We start from the raw sequence: 17,154 nt of genomic DNA, 5'->3' as shown, positions 1-17,154 counted from the left end.
TCACTTCTCTGGGCCTCAGCTCCCTCATCTGTAAAATGGGGATGAAGATTGTGAGCCCCCCTTGGGACAACCTGATCACCTTGTAACCTCCCCAGCGTTTAGAACAGTGCTTTGTGCATAGTAAGCGCTTAATAAATGCCATTATTATTATTATTAATAAGCAGCGTGGCTCAGTGGAAAGAGCCCGGGCTTTGGAGTTAGAAGTCATGGGTTCAAATCCTGGATCTGCCAATTGTCAGCTGTGTGACTTTGGGCAAGTCACTTCACTTCTCTAGGCCTCAGTCCCCTTATCTGTAAAATGGGGATGAAGATTGTGAGCCCCCCTTGGGACAACCTGATCACCTTGTAACCTCCCCAGCGCTTAGAACAGGGCTTTGTGCATAGTAAGCGCTTAACAAATATGATTACGATTATGAATTCCCATTTTCCAGACAAGTTAAGCAAGTCACTTCACTTATCTGTGCCTCAGTTCCCTCATCTGTAAAATGGGGATTAAGATTGTGAGCCTCCTATGGGACAACCTGATCACCTTGTAAAAATAATAATAATAATGATGGCATTTATTAAGCACTTACTATGTGCAAAGCACTGTTCTAAGCGCTGGGGAGGTTACAAGGTGATCAGGTTGTCCCATGTGGGGCTCACAGTCTTCATCCCCATTTTACAGATGAGGTAACTGAGGCCCAGAGAAGTGAAGTGACTTGCCCAAAGTCACACAGCAGACAAGTGGCGGAGCTGGGACTTGAACCCATGACCTCTGACTCCAAAGCCCGGGTTCTTTTCCACTGAGCCACGCTGCCCCAGCGCTTAGAACAGTGCTTGGCACCTAGTAAGCGCTTAACAAATACGATTATGAATTCCCATTTTCCAGATGAAGTTAAGCGAGTCACTTATATGTTGCCAACTTGTACTTCCCAAGTGCTTAGGACTTAATCAATAAATCAATCAATAAATAGGATTGAATGAATGAATAATAATACTAATGATGCCATTTGTTAAGCGCTATGTGCAGAGCACTGTTCTAAGCGCTGGGGGGGGGGGGATACAAGGTGATCAAGTTGCCCCCCGTGGGGCTCACAGTCAATCCCCATTTTACAGATGAGGTAACTGAGGCTCAGAGAATCAATCAATCAATTGTATTTATTGAGCACTGTGTGCAGAGCACTGTACTAAGCGCTTGGGAAGTCCAAGTTGGCAACATATAGAGACAGTCCCTACCCAACAGTGGGCTCACGGTCTAAAAGAGAAGTTAAGTGACTTGCCCAAGGTCACACATCCGTCTTTTAGACTGTGAGCCCACTGTTGGGTAGGGACTGTCTATATGTTGCCAACTTGTACTTCCCAAGTGCTTAGTACGGTGCTCTGCACACAGTAAGCGCTCAATAAATACAATTAATTGATTGATGGATGTGGTAGAGTCGGGATTCGAACCCATGACCTCTGACTCCAAAGCCCGTGCTCTTTCCACTGAGCCACGCTGCTTCTCAATGAATGAATGAACTTCTCTGTGCCTCAGTTGAGCCCCCTGGGGGGACAACTTGATCACCTTGTAACCTCCCCAGCGCTTAGAACAGTGTTTTGCGCATAGTAAGCGTTTAATAAATGCCATTATTATTATTATTGTTATTATTATGAGTAAAAGCCAGTTGCCCGTGGGTGGGGTGTGAGGCGCCCCAGGCCTGAGTTAGGTCGAGGGCGAGCATGAGGGGAGCGACCAGGGAGATCACGCGAGAGAGCGAGATCACGCGAGAGAGATAAAGGGCGCGCGCGCCCCGGGGAGCGATCAAGGACGGGCCGGGCCTCAAGCGCGCGTGCGCGGGGTGTGAGGGAGTGGGAGGGGGGGCGGGCGCCGCGCTGCGCCTGCGCGCCGGCCGGGCGGGAAGCAGAGCGCGAGCCCGGACCGGCGCGAGCGGCGATGTGGCGGGCGGTGAGGAGACCCGAGGTCGGGGATGACCCGGGGCGACCCCCCTCCGTTGCCCTGTGACCTCTGACCTCCCCCGCGGGGGCGGATGGAAGCGGATGGGGGCGGATGGAGGCGGATGGGCCTCGCCTGAGGCGGCCCCTCCCCGGGCGGGCTGCGGGGGCTCGGGGCAGGGCGCCCCTAGCGTTCGTTGGGGGGCGACGCCCCGCCGGGTTGGCAGTGAATGATAATAACAATTATTATGATGGTGTTTCTCAATAATAGTTATTATTATGGTATTTGTTAAGCGCCTGTTACGTGCCAGGCACTGTACTAAGCGCTGGAAGTTGGCCGAGGCCATTCCCCGGGGCTGCCTCTTTCTACCTAAAATGATGATGATGATGACATTTGTTAAGCGCTTGCTATGTGCAAAGCACTGTTCTAAGCGCTGGGGAGGGTACGAGGTGATCAGGTTGTCCCATGGGGAGCTCACAGTCTTCACCCCCATTTTACAGATGAGGGAACTGAGGCCCAGAGAAGTGAAGTGACTTGCCCAAAGTCACACAGCTAACAAGTGGTGGAGCCGGAATTTGAACCCATGACCTCTGACTCCAAAGCCCGGGCTCTTTCCACTGAGCCACGCTGCTTATTATGGTGGTGTTTGTCAATAATAGTTGTTATTATGGTATTTGTTAAGCGCCTACTACGTGCCAGGCACTGTACTAAGCGCTGGAAGTTGGCCGGGGCCCAGCGTCCGGCCGAGGCCGTTCTCCGGGGCCGCCTCTTTCTGTCTAAAATGATGATGATGATGGCATTTGTTAAGCGCTTACTATGTGCAAAGCACTGTTCTAAGCGCCGGGGAGGGTACGAGGTGATCAGGTTGTCCCATGTGGGGCTCACGAGCTTAATCCCCACTTTACAGGTGAGGTAACTGAGGCACAGAGAAGTGAAGTGACTTGCCCAAAGTCACACAGCTGACAAGTGGCGGAGCTGGAATTTGAACCCATGACCTCTGACTCCAAAGCCCGGGCTCTTCCCACTGAGCCATGCTGCTTCTCTAAAATGGGGGTGAAGACTGTGAGTGGGACAACCTGACCACCTTGTTGTAATAATAATAATAATGACATTTACCAGTTGCTTATTATTGTGTGCAGAGCACTATTCCAAGTGCTGGAGTGGCTACAAGGTGATCGTGTTGTCCCACGGGGGGTTCTATTCATTCATTCATTCAGTCGTATTTATTGAGCGCCTACTGTGTGCAGAGCATTGTACTAAGCGCTTGGGAAGTACAAGTTGGCAACATAAAGAGATGGTCCCTACCCAACAGTGGGCTCACAGTCTAGAAGGGGACTGTCTAGCAGGCTTCCACCTGGCACGTTCATAGCCTTGGGTCTTTCAAAATAACAGGAGCTTTGGAGCTGAAGCCTCATCAATCGTATTTATTGAGTGCTTACTATGTGCAGAGAAGCCTGTTCTTTCATGTGTTCGTTTTGATCTGCCTGTCTCTGCGTCAGACTTTTCAGCGTGTTTTCTCCCCAACCACCCTGCACCGTGTAATGTGTTTCGCAGCGTACGTCTGTTTCTCCTCTGCCCGGCAGATTAATAATAATAATGGCGTTTATCAAGCGCTTACTATAATTAAGGTATTTGTGAAGCGCTTACTGTGGGCCAAGCACTGTTCTAAATGCTAAGGTAGATACAAGGTGATCAGATTGTCTCACGTGGGGCTCACAGTCTTAATCCCCGTTTTCCAGATGAGGTAACTGAGGCACAGAGAAGTTAAGCGGCTTGCCCCAGGCGAAAGGTGGCAGAGCTGGGATTAGAACCCACATCCTCGGACTCCCAAGCCCGGGCTCTTTAATTATAATAATAATAATAATGGCATTTATTAAGCGCTTACTATGTGCAAAGCACTGTTCTAAGCTCTTTCCACTAAGCCATGCTACTTTCCTAATGGAGTTGACAGAGGCGATCCCTGCCCACCAGGAGATTACAGACTCCAGGAGGAGCTGACAGGCTGCGGCCATCTCACCTTCCCCTTGGTCATCATCATCATCATCAATCGTATTTATTGAGCGCTTACTATGTGCAGAGCACTGTACTAAGCGCTTAGCACTGTACTAACTGGAACTGGTCCAGTTCCTCCTGCGTTCTGCTTAGCTCCCAGTCTGTTTTCTGGGCAATGAGAGTGTCTCCCTCATCCCTGTTATGGAGCTTGTGAGGGCAGCAGGTACCGTCTGTGCCTGCGGGACTCGTACGTGTGCTTCCCTCCTACCTCGGTTTCCCACGAACCACCCTGCCTCAAGTGTGTGCGTCGGGGGAGGTCTCTTTTACTCTCCCAGAAAGCGTCAGAGCCGTTTGCCCGTTAGGTTCCGCCTGTCCCCAAGCCCGAGGTACTTTCGGCCTCCCTTCCCGGCGAGTGCCGCGTTCTGCCGAGCGGAGACGTTTCCGACACGTCAGGGCCAGGATCCTAAGGATCGCCGTCCTGGAGAGCCGCTGCAAATTCCCGGCACGCTGGGCCGCGGGTGGCCTTGCCCGCTGCGGGGGATTTGGGGCCCAGCCCAGCTCCGCGGGTGGGATGGCTCCGTATCTCTGGGAACGTTGGATCAAGGACACCGTCCTTTGATTTGCGGCTGTTTTGCAATCCTCAAGATGGATCTGATATGGACCTCTTCGGCTGAGCGCGGATGTGTCGGGGGCTTGGACCCGGTGGGATACTGGGAAGTCAGAGCCCGGGTCTTTTCTCTTCCCCTTGGGGTTGAGCCTCTCCCCGGGGAGATGGAGCGAGAGACCGAGCGCCTGGTGGATACCAGCGAGACCCTCGTCCCTGTACTAAGAACCAAATTCCAGGCTGGAGATATTTGATTTGGAATTTGGCAGAAGCTGGAGCCCTCCCTTTCCCCCTCTGCCACCAGTTCAGTGGCGGGGATCTCCATTGGGGTGGGCAGAGGCAGCAGGGGCTGGCAGAGGGCTGCAGCTGGGTGCCCTTCCTTGGGCTTGGCACCTGAGTGGCTCCTGGTCTTCTAGTGGGATAATCAGGTTGGACACAATCCCTATCCCATACGGGACTCACAGTCCAAGTAGAAGGGAGTAAGACTGAGGCAATAAGTAAGGCAGCCGTGGCCTAGTGGTTAGAGCAAGGACCTGGGAGTAAGAAGGATCTGGGTTCTAATCCTGGTCCGCCATTTGTCTACCGTGTGATATTGGGCAAGTCTGCCCACTTCTCTGTGCCTCATTTACCTCACCCGTCAAATGGGTTTTAAGACTGTGAACCCCATGTGGGACACGGACTGTGTCCAACCCAGTTTCCTCGTCTGTACCCCAGCGTTTATCACGGCGCCTGGGCAAATAGTATGCGCTTAGCAAATACCACAATTCTTCCGACTTACCGTTTTTCCACTGTGGATTACCTTTTCCTCAAGTGGAAATAACTGGACCCTTTGGAGAGCACAGCTCGCTCAGAGAGTCTCCTGTCTTCATGTATCGTCTTCCTTTGCCTTCCCTACGTCAGCCTCCAAGGAGACACGCCACAGGGTACAGCGTTCCCCGGGTCGTGAGGAGAGGCGCCTTCAACAGCGGGGTACCGTGGCGGTGACCCCCTCGATCCCTGCCGCCTCCTGACCCCGCCGCCCTCCTTCTCTCTGCAGGGACAGCTGTGCCGCTTTCACTCCGCCCTGCTGCAGAGCGAGCGCTCCTGGCTGGGCACTCCCCTGCTCTTCCAGAGAAACGTCAGGTCCCTACCAGAAAGGTCAGTGCCGTGAACCGGGGTCCGATCAGTCAGTCGGTGGTATTTATTGGGCGCTTACTGTGGGCAGAGCACTGTACTGAGGGCTTGGGGGTGGACAATACAACAGAGTTGGTAGACACGCTCCCTGCCCACAGTGAGCTCACAGCTTAGAGGGGGAGACGGACGTCAATATAAATAAATAAATGACAGATATGAGGAATGGGTGAATAAAGAGAGCAAATCGGGGCAACGCAGAAGGGAGTGGGGAAAGAGGGCTTAGTCAGGGAAGGCCTCCAAGGCTTTGAAGGTGGGGAGAGGAACTGGTTGGTGGGGGGCGGGGGTGTCCTGTCCTCGCTTCTTGTCCGTACCGGGCCAGAATAGGGGTTGGAGAGAGGCTCGGCATGTGAGCCGCAAACTGGGGACTTGGTGGGCTCGAGTTAGAGGCCATTCTGGTCCAGACTCACAGTCTTGCAGGGGCCTTAGAGCCAATCCAGCCTCGCCCAGGGTTTCGGCCCCTGCTCTGGCCCCCCATGTCCGCAGCCCCCCCAGCCGACCCCCAGTCCAGCGGGATCAGCCAGGTGAGCCGTGAACGGGAAAGAGATCACGGCTTTCAAGTTTCTGCCTTTCCCGTGCAGCTCCGTGGGCCTCAGGAAGCCATGGAGGAAGCTCCTTCTAGGCACAGCGGTGGGCGTGCCCTTGTTGGTGGGCATCCGCTACAGCATCGCCGAGACGCAGGAGAGGAGGAGGATGAGGCTGGTGGTGGAGGGCTTTGCTCGGTTTAGCAGGTGGGTTGAGTGGGTCTGCTTGTGCGTGCACGTATATGCGGAGGACTGTGTGCGAAGGTATCCCATTTTCTTCGGGCTCTGGGGTGGAACTAGGAGGTTTTCCTTTCTCTTTGCCCCCGCCTTCAAGTTCCTCCCTAAGTTGCTGAAAGGTGGTTTCCTGAGGCTGACCCTGACTCAGCCGCCTGGTGTTTCAAGTCCAAACATTGGCAGGCAGAGCATCCTCTGGTCCATCTCTTTGCCTCAGAACAGACCCCAGTTACCGACCGAGGTACCGCCCGCCCCTTCCTCAGTAGCTTCCTCCAAGGCCGCACCTGTTCCGCTCAGATCAGACCGGGCAGGCCCCCGCGGCCCCTGGCATAGCCCTGGTTGAAGGGTGGAGTCGGTCCTGTGAGAGTCATCGTGGCTACCAGGGTGCCCATTCATTCAGTCAATCATATGTATTGAGCGCTTACTGTGTGCAGGGCACTGTACTAAGCACTTGAGAAGTACAAGTTGGCAACATATAGAGATGGTCCCTACTCAACAACAGGCTCACAGTCTAGAAGGGGGAGACAGACAACAAAACAAAACGTGAACAGGTGTCGAGTCATCAGAATAAATAGAAGTAAAGCTAGATGCACATCGTTAACAAAATAGAATAGTAAATATGTACAAGGCCCAGTCCAACCATTGTCTGCGATAGCTGGACGGGAGGAAGGAGCGAGCACATGTGACGCAGCCATCACGGTTTAGGCCATTTCTCCAGCATGGATTAACGAGCCAGCACCTGGAGACCCAGGGGACCACCCCCTGAACGTCTTGAATTAAAGCCCATTCGTCCGTCGGTGGTATCTTTACACTCATGGCTGGCTGCTTGACGATGCCCCCAGAGCAGGTCTCCCTCCCTCTCCGGTGAGCAACCTAATGTCAGGGAGGGAGGGAGCCCTTCCCAGCCACTATTGGGGGAAGCTCAGCATGGCGGGGAAATCCTGGCTGAAGACCCTGACTTGGGTCGCCTGCCCTTGCCCACGGTTCTGTGACGATACTGTGGGGAGAGGGAAGGCAGGTCCAGGGTCACCCGGGCCCCCAACCCTGCCCGCGGCCAGCTCCGGGCTGTCGGGGAGGGGGACATCTCCAGATCAGTCAGGAACTCTCTCTGGTTGATCGTTCAACTTTGCCCAACCTTGTCCTCCAAATTGCTTTACTCCCCCTCCTCTCCCCGGCCACCTCTCCTTCGCCCTCCCGCATCTCTCCCCACCCACGGGGGCCGGCTGAATAATCCAGAGCCGAAAGACGGTCAGCCCGACTCCTCACCAGACCTTCGGCTCCAGGATGGGAAACTGGCTCTCCTCCGACGGTGAGCCCGCTGTTGGGTAGGGACCGTCTCTATATGTTGCCAACTTCTACTTCCCCAGCGCTCAATAAATACGACTGAATACGAACGAACGAATGAATGAATGAATGAGGTGAAGGCCCGGCCGACGGGGTGACCAGGCCACTTCCTTGTTCCCAGCCACGCTGCCCGAGGGCTGGCTCCGGGATATCCTGGAGCCAGCACGTCCTGGGGATGAGAGACTCTGTGGGCTCAGAGGAAGCCGGGACAAGCCACTTGACGTGCACCCCTTCCCGCTCACTGGGAAGCGAACGCACCAACCTCAGTTACATCAGGCAAGGAGGCGGGCCAGGGAAAATGTCCCGGCCCCCTCCTTCCCCATCCCCCCTGCAGTCAGGAAGGGAGAGCCAAGAGACCAGGCCCTGTTCCCCTTCTGTCCTCACTCTGCGGATCAAAAGCGAGCAGCTGGCCCCAACAAGTCCCCCTGGGTGGGGAGGGCCAGAGTCAAACGGCTCTCTGGCGGGGATCCCAGGCCACGGAAGGGATTGGCAGATGTTTCCGCCGGGCGATGGAGATCTGGGGGAGAGCTCTCCTAGGTAGGGAAGTCCTTGAGGACTGGGGGGAAAAAAGGAAAAGCGGAAAACCACGGTAAGGATAGATCCACCTGACGGCCGCCTCTTGAGGCCCCTTCCCGGGATGTGATTCTCTGATCTAGTGGGAGGCTTCAGCTCATTAGCTAGGATAGTTGCTGATTGTCTGGGAATGTGTGTCTTTCAAGGATGTCTAGAACTTTTATTGTCCGCTGTGAGTCGGGGTGTTTGCCCTTGTGTGAGGATGTGGCCTCTGCCTAAGGTTTGAGGAAGGACTCAATAGAATTTACTGAGCAAGAGCACTGTACTAAGCACTTGGGAGAGTCATCAATCAACCAAATTTGTCGAGCGCTTACTGCGTGCCAAGCACTGTGCTAAGCGCTTGGGAGAGTTCAGCATAACAGAGACGGTAGGCATGCTCCCTGCCCACAACGACCTTACAGTCTAGAGGGGGGAGGAGGATATCACTAGAAATAAACAAATTATGGATATGTACCTGAGTGCCGTGGGACTGAAGGAGGGGTGAATAAAGGGAGCAAATCATCATCATCATCATCATCATCAATCGTATTTATTGAGCGCTTACTGTGTGCAGAGCACTGTACTAAGCGCTTGGGAAGTACAAGTTGGCAACATATAGAGACAGTCCCTACCCAACAGTGGGCTCACAGTCTAATTGCGAGGGCGCATCCAAAAGTTCAGCATAATTTCTGAACACGAGGAGCTTACAGACTGGACGGGGAGGACGGGCATGAAGTGCAGTAGGGTTGGGGGCATGGGTGAACATCAAAGCGCTTAACTCTTGGAGGACTTTGAAGGCGGGGAGAGTAATTGTCGGATATGGAGAGGGGAGGACGTTCCAGGCTAGAGACGGGACATGGGCGAGAGGTCGGTGGCAAGATAGATGAGACTGAGGTACAGCGAGTAGGTTGGCATTAGAAGAGTGAATCGTGCTGGTTGGGTTGTAGTAGAAAAGTGGTGAGGTAGAAAAGGGTAAGGCGATTGTTTTAATGCCGATGGTCAGGAATTTCTGTTTGATGCGGAGGTGGATGAGGAGCCGCTGGAGGCTCTTGAGGAGTGGGGGAAACCAGAACGCTTTTGTAGAAACAAAATAGTGCGAGCACTACAAACCCCGTGTCGAGGTCTCATTGTTCCATTCGCCGCTCCTGGGCCACCACGATCGTGACCGCCCTGCTCTGCAAGGGATTCCGGGATTCTGCAAGGGCACGGTGTTTCTGGAAGAACCCGGCCGGGACCCCGCAGAGCTCACTGCCAGCGACGGTTTTGAGGCCGCCATGGCCTCGATAGTTTCCAAAGTCAGCAGTCTCGCCTCCCTTCCGGAAGATGGGAAAATTCCACCTTCTTTGAATCCCTGTGATATTCTCCATGTCGAGGAAAAGTCTGAATCTCCCTTCCCCGCTGGCAGATCGGCTCAGCTGAGGCTTTGATGTCTCCGTGTTTTGGCAAGTTCTCCGTCCTCTGTAGTTGTTTGTGTGTCCAGGAAGAGAAGCAAATTTTAGATTAGGAACCCCATGCTTAGGGCAGAAAGGCATAACAAGTATCCTAAATAAGTAAATGGCACTTGTTTTTTCTGTGAGTAGCTCTTGCATGTACTTATAATAATAATAATAATAATGTTTTTTGTTGGAGCGCTTACTATGTGCCAAGCACTGTTCTAAGCACTGGGGTAGCCACAAGGTAACCAGGTTGTCCCATGTGGGGCTCACAGTCTTCATCCCCATCAAACCAGTTCTTCTGGTGGCCGATGGCAGTATCCACTATACTAGAAGTAGCCTACTTAATAATAAATAGTTACTATTTATTGTTTATTATGATTATTTAGATAAGCTCTTGATCTTATTAAGCATAATGTATTAACATAATTGTATAATCAATATAATTATATAAATGGAAATGTATGTAGTTCTAATCTTAATATAATCTTAATAATTTTATTAATCCACACCCTCCATAGCTTTTAAATGTGCTAGCACAGTACTGAGCACTGGGGTGGATACAAGCAAATCGGGTCAGACACAGTCCCTGGCCCACTTGCGGCTCACAATCCCAATCCCCGTTCGACAGATGAGGTAACTGAGGCACAGAGAAGTGAAGGGACTCGGCCAAGGTCACACAGCAGGCAGGTGACAGAGCTGGAATTAGAACCCACTCCCTTCTGACTCAGGCCTGTGGTCTAGCCACTACGCAATGCTGCTCCTTGGTAGTTGTACCCCCCCACCCCCGATTCCCATTGTCTTTTTTTCTTCTTTTTTTCTAATTGATCGCACTCGTTGAGTGCTTACTCTGGGTGAAGATAGAAGGAAATTGAGTCAGACCTGAGGGCTGTAAAACAGAAAGGGCTGGGAAGATGGCACAGACGCACAGGAGACACAAGGAGATGATGTATAAAATAAAGCCAAACAGTATGTTAAGAAACAAGGTTAACGCGCTGCGGTTCATTCTAATTGAAAGGCGCAGTGTGTGGATAGAGTATAGGCTTGGTGTCAGAGAACCTGGGTTTTATCCCTACCCCGCCACTGTCCGCCGGGTCTCCATATCTTCAAGTCACGTAACTTTGCCTTAGCTGCCTCCTCTGTAAAATAGGGGTTAAAACTGTGAGCCCCGTGTGGGACTGTCGGACCTGATTAACTTGGCTCTACCCCAGTGGCGGAGTTGGGCTTTCCGCACATCCCCCCGGGGCAGACGTGATGGTGGTTGGGGAGGGCCTTGTCCAAAGCTGGAGTCGGAGCCCCCAGGGTCGGAATTGCATTTTCTGCCCGTCCCGGACAGACACGGGGTGGAAGGGGTTTCTTGTCCAGAGTGCTCCTTGCAGGAGTTTGCCGGTCAGCCGTCTGATTTCTTTGGGCTGTTCTGGAGCCCCCCTCCCAATAGGAAGGGCAGATTTTGGTGGGTAAGGTAGTCTCCCTCAGGAAATGGGAGTTGCGTCCAGCCGGGGAAATCAAGAACTCCAGGTTGGACTGCAAGGGATTCTGGCAGAAGTAATTGATGATGATGATGGTGGCACTTATTAAGCACTTACTATGTGCAAAGCACTGTTCTAAGCGCTGGGGAGGTTACAAGATGATCATGTTGTCCCAAGGGGGGCTCACAGTCTTAATCCCCAATTTACAGGTGAGGGAACTGAGGCACAGAGAAGTTAAGTGACTTGCCCAAAGTCACACAGCTGACAAGTGGCTGAGCTGGGATTGACTGATTGGCAGTCAGTGTCACCCAACATCTGAGCCAGAACAAGTCCTGCTGTGCTCCCCCAAACAGGCCCTTACCTGCCTGGCCCCTCCTTCGTGGGCTGGATGGCTCTTATGTAGCCCAGGAAATCAGGCGATGGGAAGGTTGGGGCTGGGAGGGGATGGGGGGAAACCTCCACGACGTGAAATCTCCAGGGAAGGAGACCCCGTGGCTTCCCCCCTCTTCCCCGCTCCAGCTTTGGGAAGGTCCTCCTTATCCCAGCGAGAATCTCCGTTGCGGGGAGTGTCTGGGATGAGATCCAGGACGGCCCCGACTCCTTTCTGGCTTTGGTCCCGGCAGGTCTCTTCGGCTGGGCATGCAGATCTCCGTGGACTACTGGTGGTGTTCCAATGTGATCCTGCGAGGGCTTGATGAGGTAGGTCTCGTGGGAGGAGCCGGGGAGCAGAGTGACCAGACTGGGGAAGGATTCCTCTTCCTCCTCCGTATTTGGGAGACGCTGTCTGGTTTCTCTGGTCTTCATTTTCCCTCCACCAGCCCCTCATGGCCCCTTTCACTGCCTTCCAAGGACTCGGAGAAGGTGGGGGACCAATCTGGGAGGAGCTGGCCACCTCAGGAGGTAGCCTAGAAGCAGAAGGCTCCTACCGGTGATCTTCCCTTCTTTCCCAACTCTGGCCCTGTTCCCCTCAGGAAGGAAATGGGGGCAAGTTTCCCCCATTACTCTTGCCTTCATCCAGCCTGGAACTGTTTGCTCCCCTTTCCTCCCTCCCCTCCCGTCGTTCTCGGGGCCTGCAGTCGAAGGCTGGTTGTCCGGGGGGCCGTTTCCCCAGGACGAGGAGACCTCGCCTCCCTGGAAGCAGACTTTCCCTTCATCCCCAACAGCTGCTGGTGTCCTTGTAGGGGTCAGGAGATAATAACAGTGCTATTTATTAAGCGTTTACTAGGTGGCAAGCACTGTACTAAGTGCTGGGGATAAACAGATAGCCTGGGCTTGGGGGTTTGAAGCGGCAGAAAGGGATTAAACAGGGCCGGATTAAGGTTCGGAGGTTTGAAGTGGCAGAAAGGGATTGAACAGGGCTGGATTAAGGTTTAGGGGTTGTGTCCGTTGTACACCCCTGTGATAGGCGATCTGCCTGTCCATTACCCCTCGTGAGGTGCTCGGAAAGCAGTATTCAAGCTAGCGGCCCAGCATTGGTGGGGCACGGCATCATTTTCCTTGAGAGGAAGTCTCAGTTGCTAGGCTGGTAGGACTGGAGCTGGGGTATTGGTTTGCTCTGACTGACCTTCCTGTGTTGGGGCCTCTGCCATTCTTGACAGGTTGCAGAGCTGAGCTGTTTTAGGGTCAGGGGAGGGCACAGGGGTTGGGTCGAGGGCCATCCGGCCAGAAAACGCTCCCATCCAGAGCGATCTGGGCCACCAGTCCGGTCTGGGCCCCGAGGGCCGAGCCAAACGTCCCCATGGCGCGTGGTCGCCCTGGTTCCCCGATTCTAGCCAGAGAGGATGAGGGAGAGGCCCCGACTCGCCGGCGAGAGCCATCCCTGTCCCCCTCTCCTTCCCTCCGGTCAGAACAGCCCAGAGTACCAGGAGGTGATGGCAGCGTGCCATCAGCGAGCAGCTGACCGTCTGGTGGAGGGGGCCATCCGCAACGGGGGGCTCTACGTCAAGCTGGGCCAGGGGCTCTGCTCCTTCAACCACCTGCTGCCCTCTGAGTACATCACCACCCTGAGGGTACTGGAGGACAAAGCCCTCACCCGAGGCCACAAAGAGGTGAGTCAGCTCGGCCAGGCCATCCCCCCCCAACCCCCGTCCTTCCCCCCGGGTCCCTCTGACCACCTAGAACCAGAGGGAGGAGGGCTCCGGGCCTCAACGAAGCTGTCCCTGCTCCGGTCCCCCCCGTCAGGTGGACGAGCTGTTCCTGGAGGACTTCCGGGTGCCCGCCCACCAGCTGTTCCGGGAATTTGACTATCAGCCCGTGGCGGCTGCCAGCCTGGCACAGGTGCACAAGGCCAAGCTTCACGATGGCACCGAGGTGGCCGTGAAGGTGGGTGAGCACCGGGGGGAGGTGGGAGGGGCGAGGCCCAACTGGGAAGGATCCGCGGGAGCGGGCCGGGTGAGACGTTTCGGGCCAAGTCACCCGTCTGCTGTGGCGAACTCTTCCCCGTCCACTCTGCCCAAGGCTCTGGACGCAGAGGGCTCCCGCTGGGGACTGGGCAACGGGTTCAGCGTCCGCCCTGGGCAATTCCCATGCCGCTAGGAGAGAGGGCAGGGCTTGGAGAAGAAGGCAGAGCGGTGGAAAGAGGCCGTGTCGCAGCCAGGTTGAGCCGAGCTGTGGCTCCCGAGGCAGGTGCAGTACATCGACCTGAGGGACAGGTTTGACAGCGACATCCAGACCCTGGAGCTCCTGCTGCAGATCATCGAGTTCATGCACCCCAGCTTCGGCTTCAGCTGGGTCCTCAAGGTACCCCCTCCCCCGGGGCCGCCGCCACGGCCCCCCGCGTGTCCCGGAGGCCGAACATCGGGTCGGATGGGCAGCGCGACTCACCCACGTTGGGGCTGGGGGATTCCCCAGTTGACTGGGGGGGGCGGGGGGGGTGGGAGGGGGTTACCAGATGTGTGCTTAGCCCCCCCTCTCCCCACCTGCCAGGATCTCAAGGAGACCCTGGCCCAGGAACTGGACTTTGAGAACGAGGGCCGTAACGCCGAGCGCTGCGCCCGGGACCTCCAGCATTTCAGCTACGTCGTGGTGCCTCGTGTGCACTGGGACAAATCCAGCAAGGTAGGACCCCAGGGGAGGGCGCGCCTCTCGAACTCAGCCCCCACCAAAACAAAGGGCTGGGTTCAGAAACGACCCAACCCACCCAGGCCCCAAGTGGAAGTCTCTGTGACAGGGCTGGTGGGAGGCAGGCCGGTCTCCAGGGCCTCAGACGCGACAGACTTTCCAAGAGGAAAGAGTCTGGTCACCTGGGGCCTAGAGGCTGCGCGGCCCTCGCCGTCCAGCTTCCCGCCGACCTCAGAGGTCAGCGGTCGGGGTCCTGGTTTCCCAGCCGCCTCCTCTCCCGCCCCCATCCCTTCTAGCGGGTGCTGACTGCGGACTTCTGCGACGGCTGCAAGGTCAACAACGTGGAGGAGATCAAGAGGCGAGGCCTGACCCTGAAGGATGTGAGCGGGGGCCGGCCGGGAGGTGGGCCGAAATTGTGGACGGAGCGGTGGCGGGATCGAGACCGCTGGTCCTCCCGCTCCCCCGCCCCGAGACCCTAAAGGACGGCTCTCCCTCTCTCCGGCAGACGGCCGAGAAGTTGATCCGGGTGTTTGCCGAGCAGATCTTCTACACGGGCTTCATCCATGCCGACCCCCACCCCGGGAACGGTAGGCGTCGTCTGTCCTCCCACCCCACCCGCCCCCAGGAAGCCTTCCCCCGGTGCCAGGCTGGGCCCTGGCCTCTCCCCTGCCCGACTGGCTGTTGGAGGTGGGGCGGGCACTCAGGTGGCATCTGGTTTCAGTGCTGGTGAGGAAGGGCGCGGACGGGCAGGCGGAGCTGGTGTTGCTGGATCACGGCCTCTACCAATTCCTGAACGAGGAGTAAGAACCACTGGCGGGGACGGGAAGGGGGACACGGATGGGTCCCTTTCAGCCACTCAGTGCCCCCACTCCTCCAGCCTGTCCCCCTGCCGTACCCCACGGAGCAGACCGGCTCCGGGCCGACGTCCAACGGTCCCCGACGGGGAGGCCTCCCCCGGGGTCAGGCAACCCCCACCCCCAATTTCTCCCCAATCTTGTCCAGCGACCGGTCCGTGCTGTGCCAGCTGTGGCGGGCCGTTATCCTGCGGGATGATGCAGCCATGAAGGCCTATTCTGCCAAGCTTGGGGTGGAAGGTGAGGAGGCTGGACGGGGCGGGGGGTGGGAGCTGGGGAGAGCCGGCCACAAGCCTGCTCTTCCTCTCTCCCCCTCACCGCTCCGGTGGTGACCGTTGAGGGCGGCCGGGGCCAAAAGGCGCTAAGCTTCATCCGGGGGAGGGATTCCCAGAGGCGAGTGGGAGACGGAGCGTGGGGGTCCCGGTCGCAGCACGGCCCCGCCTCATGCCCCGACGCAGACTACTTCCTGTTCTGTGAGATCCTGATGCAGCGGCCCATCCACATGGGCCAGCTGTGGCGCACCAGCCTGCTCTCGGCCGAGGAGGCGGCCTACATGCAGGAAATGGCCAAAGAGCACTTTGCCCGCATCATGGACGTCCTCCGGGCCCTGCCCCGCCCCATGCTGCTCATCTTCCGCAACCTCAACACCGTCCGCTCCATCAACGTGACGCTGGGAACCCCTGTGGACCGCTACTTCCTCATGGCCAAGAGGTGAGGCCCGCCCTGCCACGCGCAGATGGGTTTTGGGGGAGCGGGGCCGGGGAACCGTTGGACCGGTCGGCGTAAGCCTGCGGGGGAGAGGGGCTGGGAGGAAGGAGGTTAAAATACCCGTGATCGATTATCGACGGAGAAGGCACAGAGGCTACGGGATGGGGGGGCGGGCAGAGACTGAGGTCAGGCGGTTTTGCCTGAGGAGGCCCCAGCTGGACTCCCTGCCCATAGAGGAAGGGGGGTAAAGGGGGTCAGGTGCTTAGTACAGTGCTCTGCACACAGTAAGTGCTCAATAAATGCGATTGAACGAATTTGCACTCGCACGTGGCCCCTGCCAGTTGGCACTGACTAGCCCCAGCTGGACTCCCTGCCCATAGGGGAAGGGGTTCAAAGGGGGTCAAGCGCTTAGTACGGTGCTCTGCACACAGTAAGCGCTCAATAAATACGATTGAATGAGTTTGCACTCGCACGTGGCCCCTGCCAGCTGGCACTGACTAGCCCCAGCTGGACTCCCTGCCCATAGGGGAAGGGGGGCAAAGGGGGTCAAGCGCTTAGTACAGTGCTCTCCACATAGTAAGCACTCAGTAAATACGATTGAATGAATTTGCACCCGCACGTGGCCCCTGCCAGTTGGCACTGACTACCCCTTGGTTGTGGGGGCGGCGGGCAGCGCGGTTAAGGGCTGGAGCCGGCTGGCAGGGGAGCGGTCCCATGGGCTCCTACACAGCAGCATTCTGCGTTGGCTCAAAGTCGCATGGGAAAGCATCAAGTTCGAGCTCGCCCTCAGGTGAGGGGGCTGCGCCCGGCGGAGGGTGGACGGGGAGCGGCAGAGCCGTGTCCTTTCCGGAGCCCTGCTTCCCCCCTCCTCCCCTCCAGGTTGGAGATCTTGTACATGCGCGTCACGGCCATGGGCATCCGGCTCCTGGCCTCCCTGGGGCTCATTGCCCAGCCCGAGGGGCTGTACGAGTACCTGGAGACGTAGGAGCTGGAGCCGGAGGTCCTCCCTGCCGCTGGGGCTCGCGGAGGGCCGGGCCGGGCCCGGCCCCGTGGCAACTCGGGGGCAGAGCTTGGGGAAAAGACCCCCGGGCTGCAGCGTCCCCCTTCCCACCCACCCCGGCAGATGCCTTGGGGGAGGGGTGGGCTCAGAGTGCTGGCTCCACCACAAGTCACAAAATAAAACTCAAAAAATCTGGGTTTGGTGCCGTGCCTTCCCTCTTCCTCCGCCTAAATGATGATGATGGTGGCATCATCATTCCCCCTTCTAGACTGTGAGCCCACTGTTGGGTAGGGAC

The 17,154-nt window shown here is 56.5% G+C and overlaps 1 protein-coding gene across 4 annotated transcripts; it reads left to right on the top strand.

The window, feature by feature from the left end:
* The first annotated feature begins 1,886 nt into the window (after nt 1-1,886).
* ADCK5 (aarF domain containing kinase 5) lies at nt 1,887-17,022 on the top strand. 4 transcript variants are annotated; one of them, XM_038760670.1, is made up of 15 exons: nt 1,887-1,927; nt 5,548-5,648; nt 6,263-6,412; nt 11,861-11,936; nt 13,085-13,285; nt 13,419-13,559; nt 13,863-13,976; nt 14,163-14,294; nt 14,594-14,677; nt 14,803-14,884; nt 15,019-15,097; nt 15,300-15,391; nt 15,610-15,862; nt 16,533-16,649; nt 16,739-17,022. In XM_038760670.1, the coding sequence occupies exons 1-15, from the start codon at nt 1,916-1,918 to the stop codon at nt 16,842-16,844; spliced, it is 1,740 nt and encodes a 579-aa protein (XP_038616598.1). In that variant the 5' UTR covers nt 1,887-1,915; the 3' UTR covers nt 16,845-17,022. The 4 variants fall into 4 exon arrangements, with proteins under 4 accessions (XP_038616598.1, XP_038616599.1, XP_038616601.1 ...); XM_038760673.1 differs by lacking the exon at nt 1,887-1,927 and adding an exon at nt 5,321-5,434; XM_038760671.1 differs by lacking the exon at nt 16,739-17,022 and having other exon boundaries at nt 15,630-15,862; nt 16,533-16,629.
* The last annotated feature ends 132 nt before the right edge of the window (nt 17,023-17,154 follow it).

Source organism: Tachyglossus aculeatus, chromosome 18 (genome assembly GCF_015852505.1).
Source record: "Tachyglossus aculeatus isolate mTacAcu1 chromosome 18, mTacAcu1.pri, whole genome shotgun sequence".
Lineage (NCBI taxonomy): Eukaryota > Metazoa > Chordata > Mammalia > Monotremata > Tachyglossidae > Tachyglossus > Tachyglossus aculeatus.
This window is presented reverse-complemented; position numbering and strand designations above follow the sequence as displayed.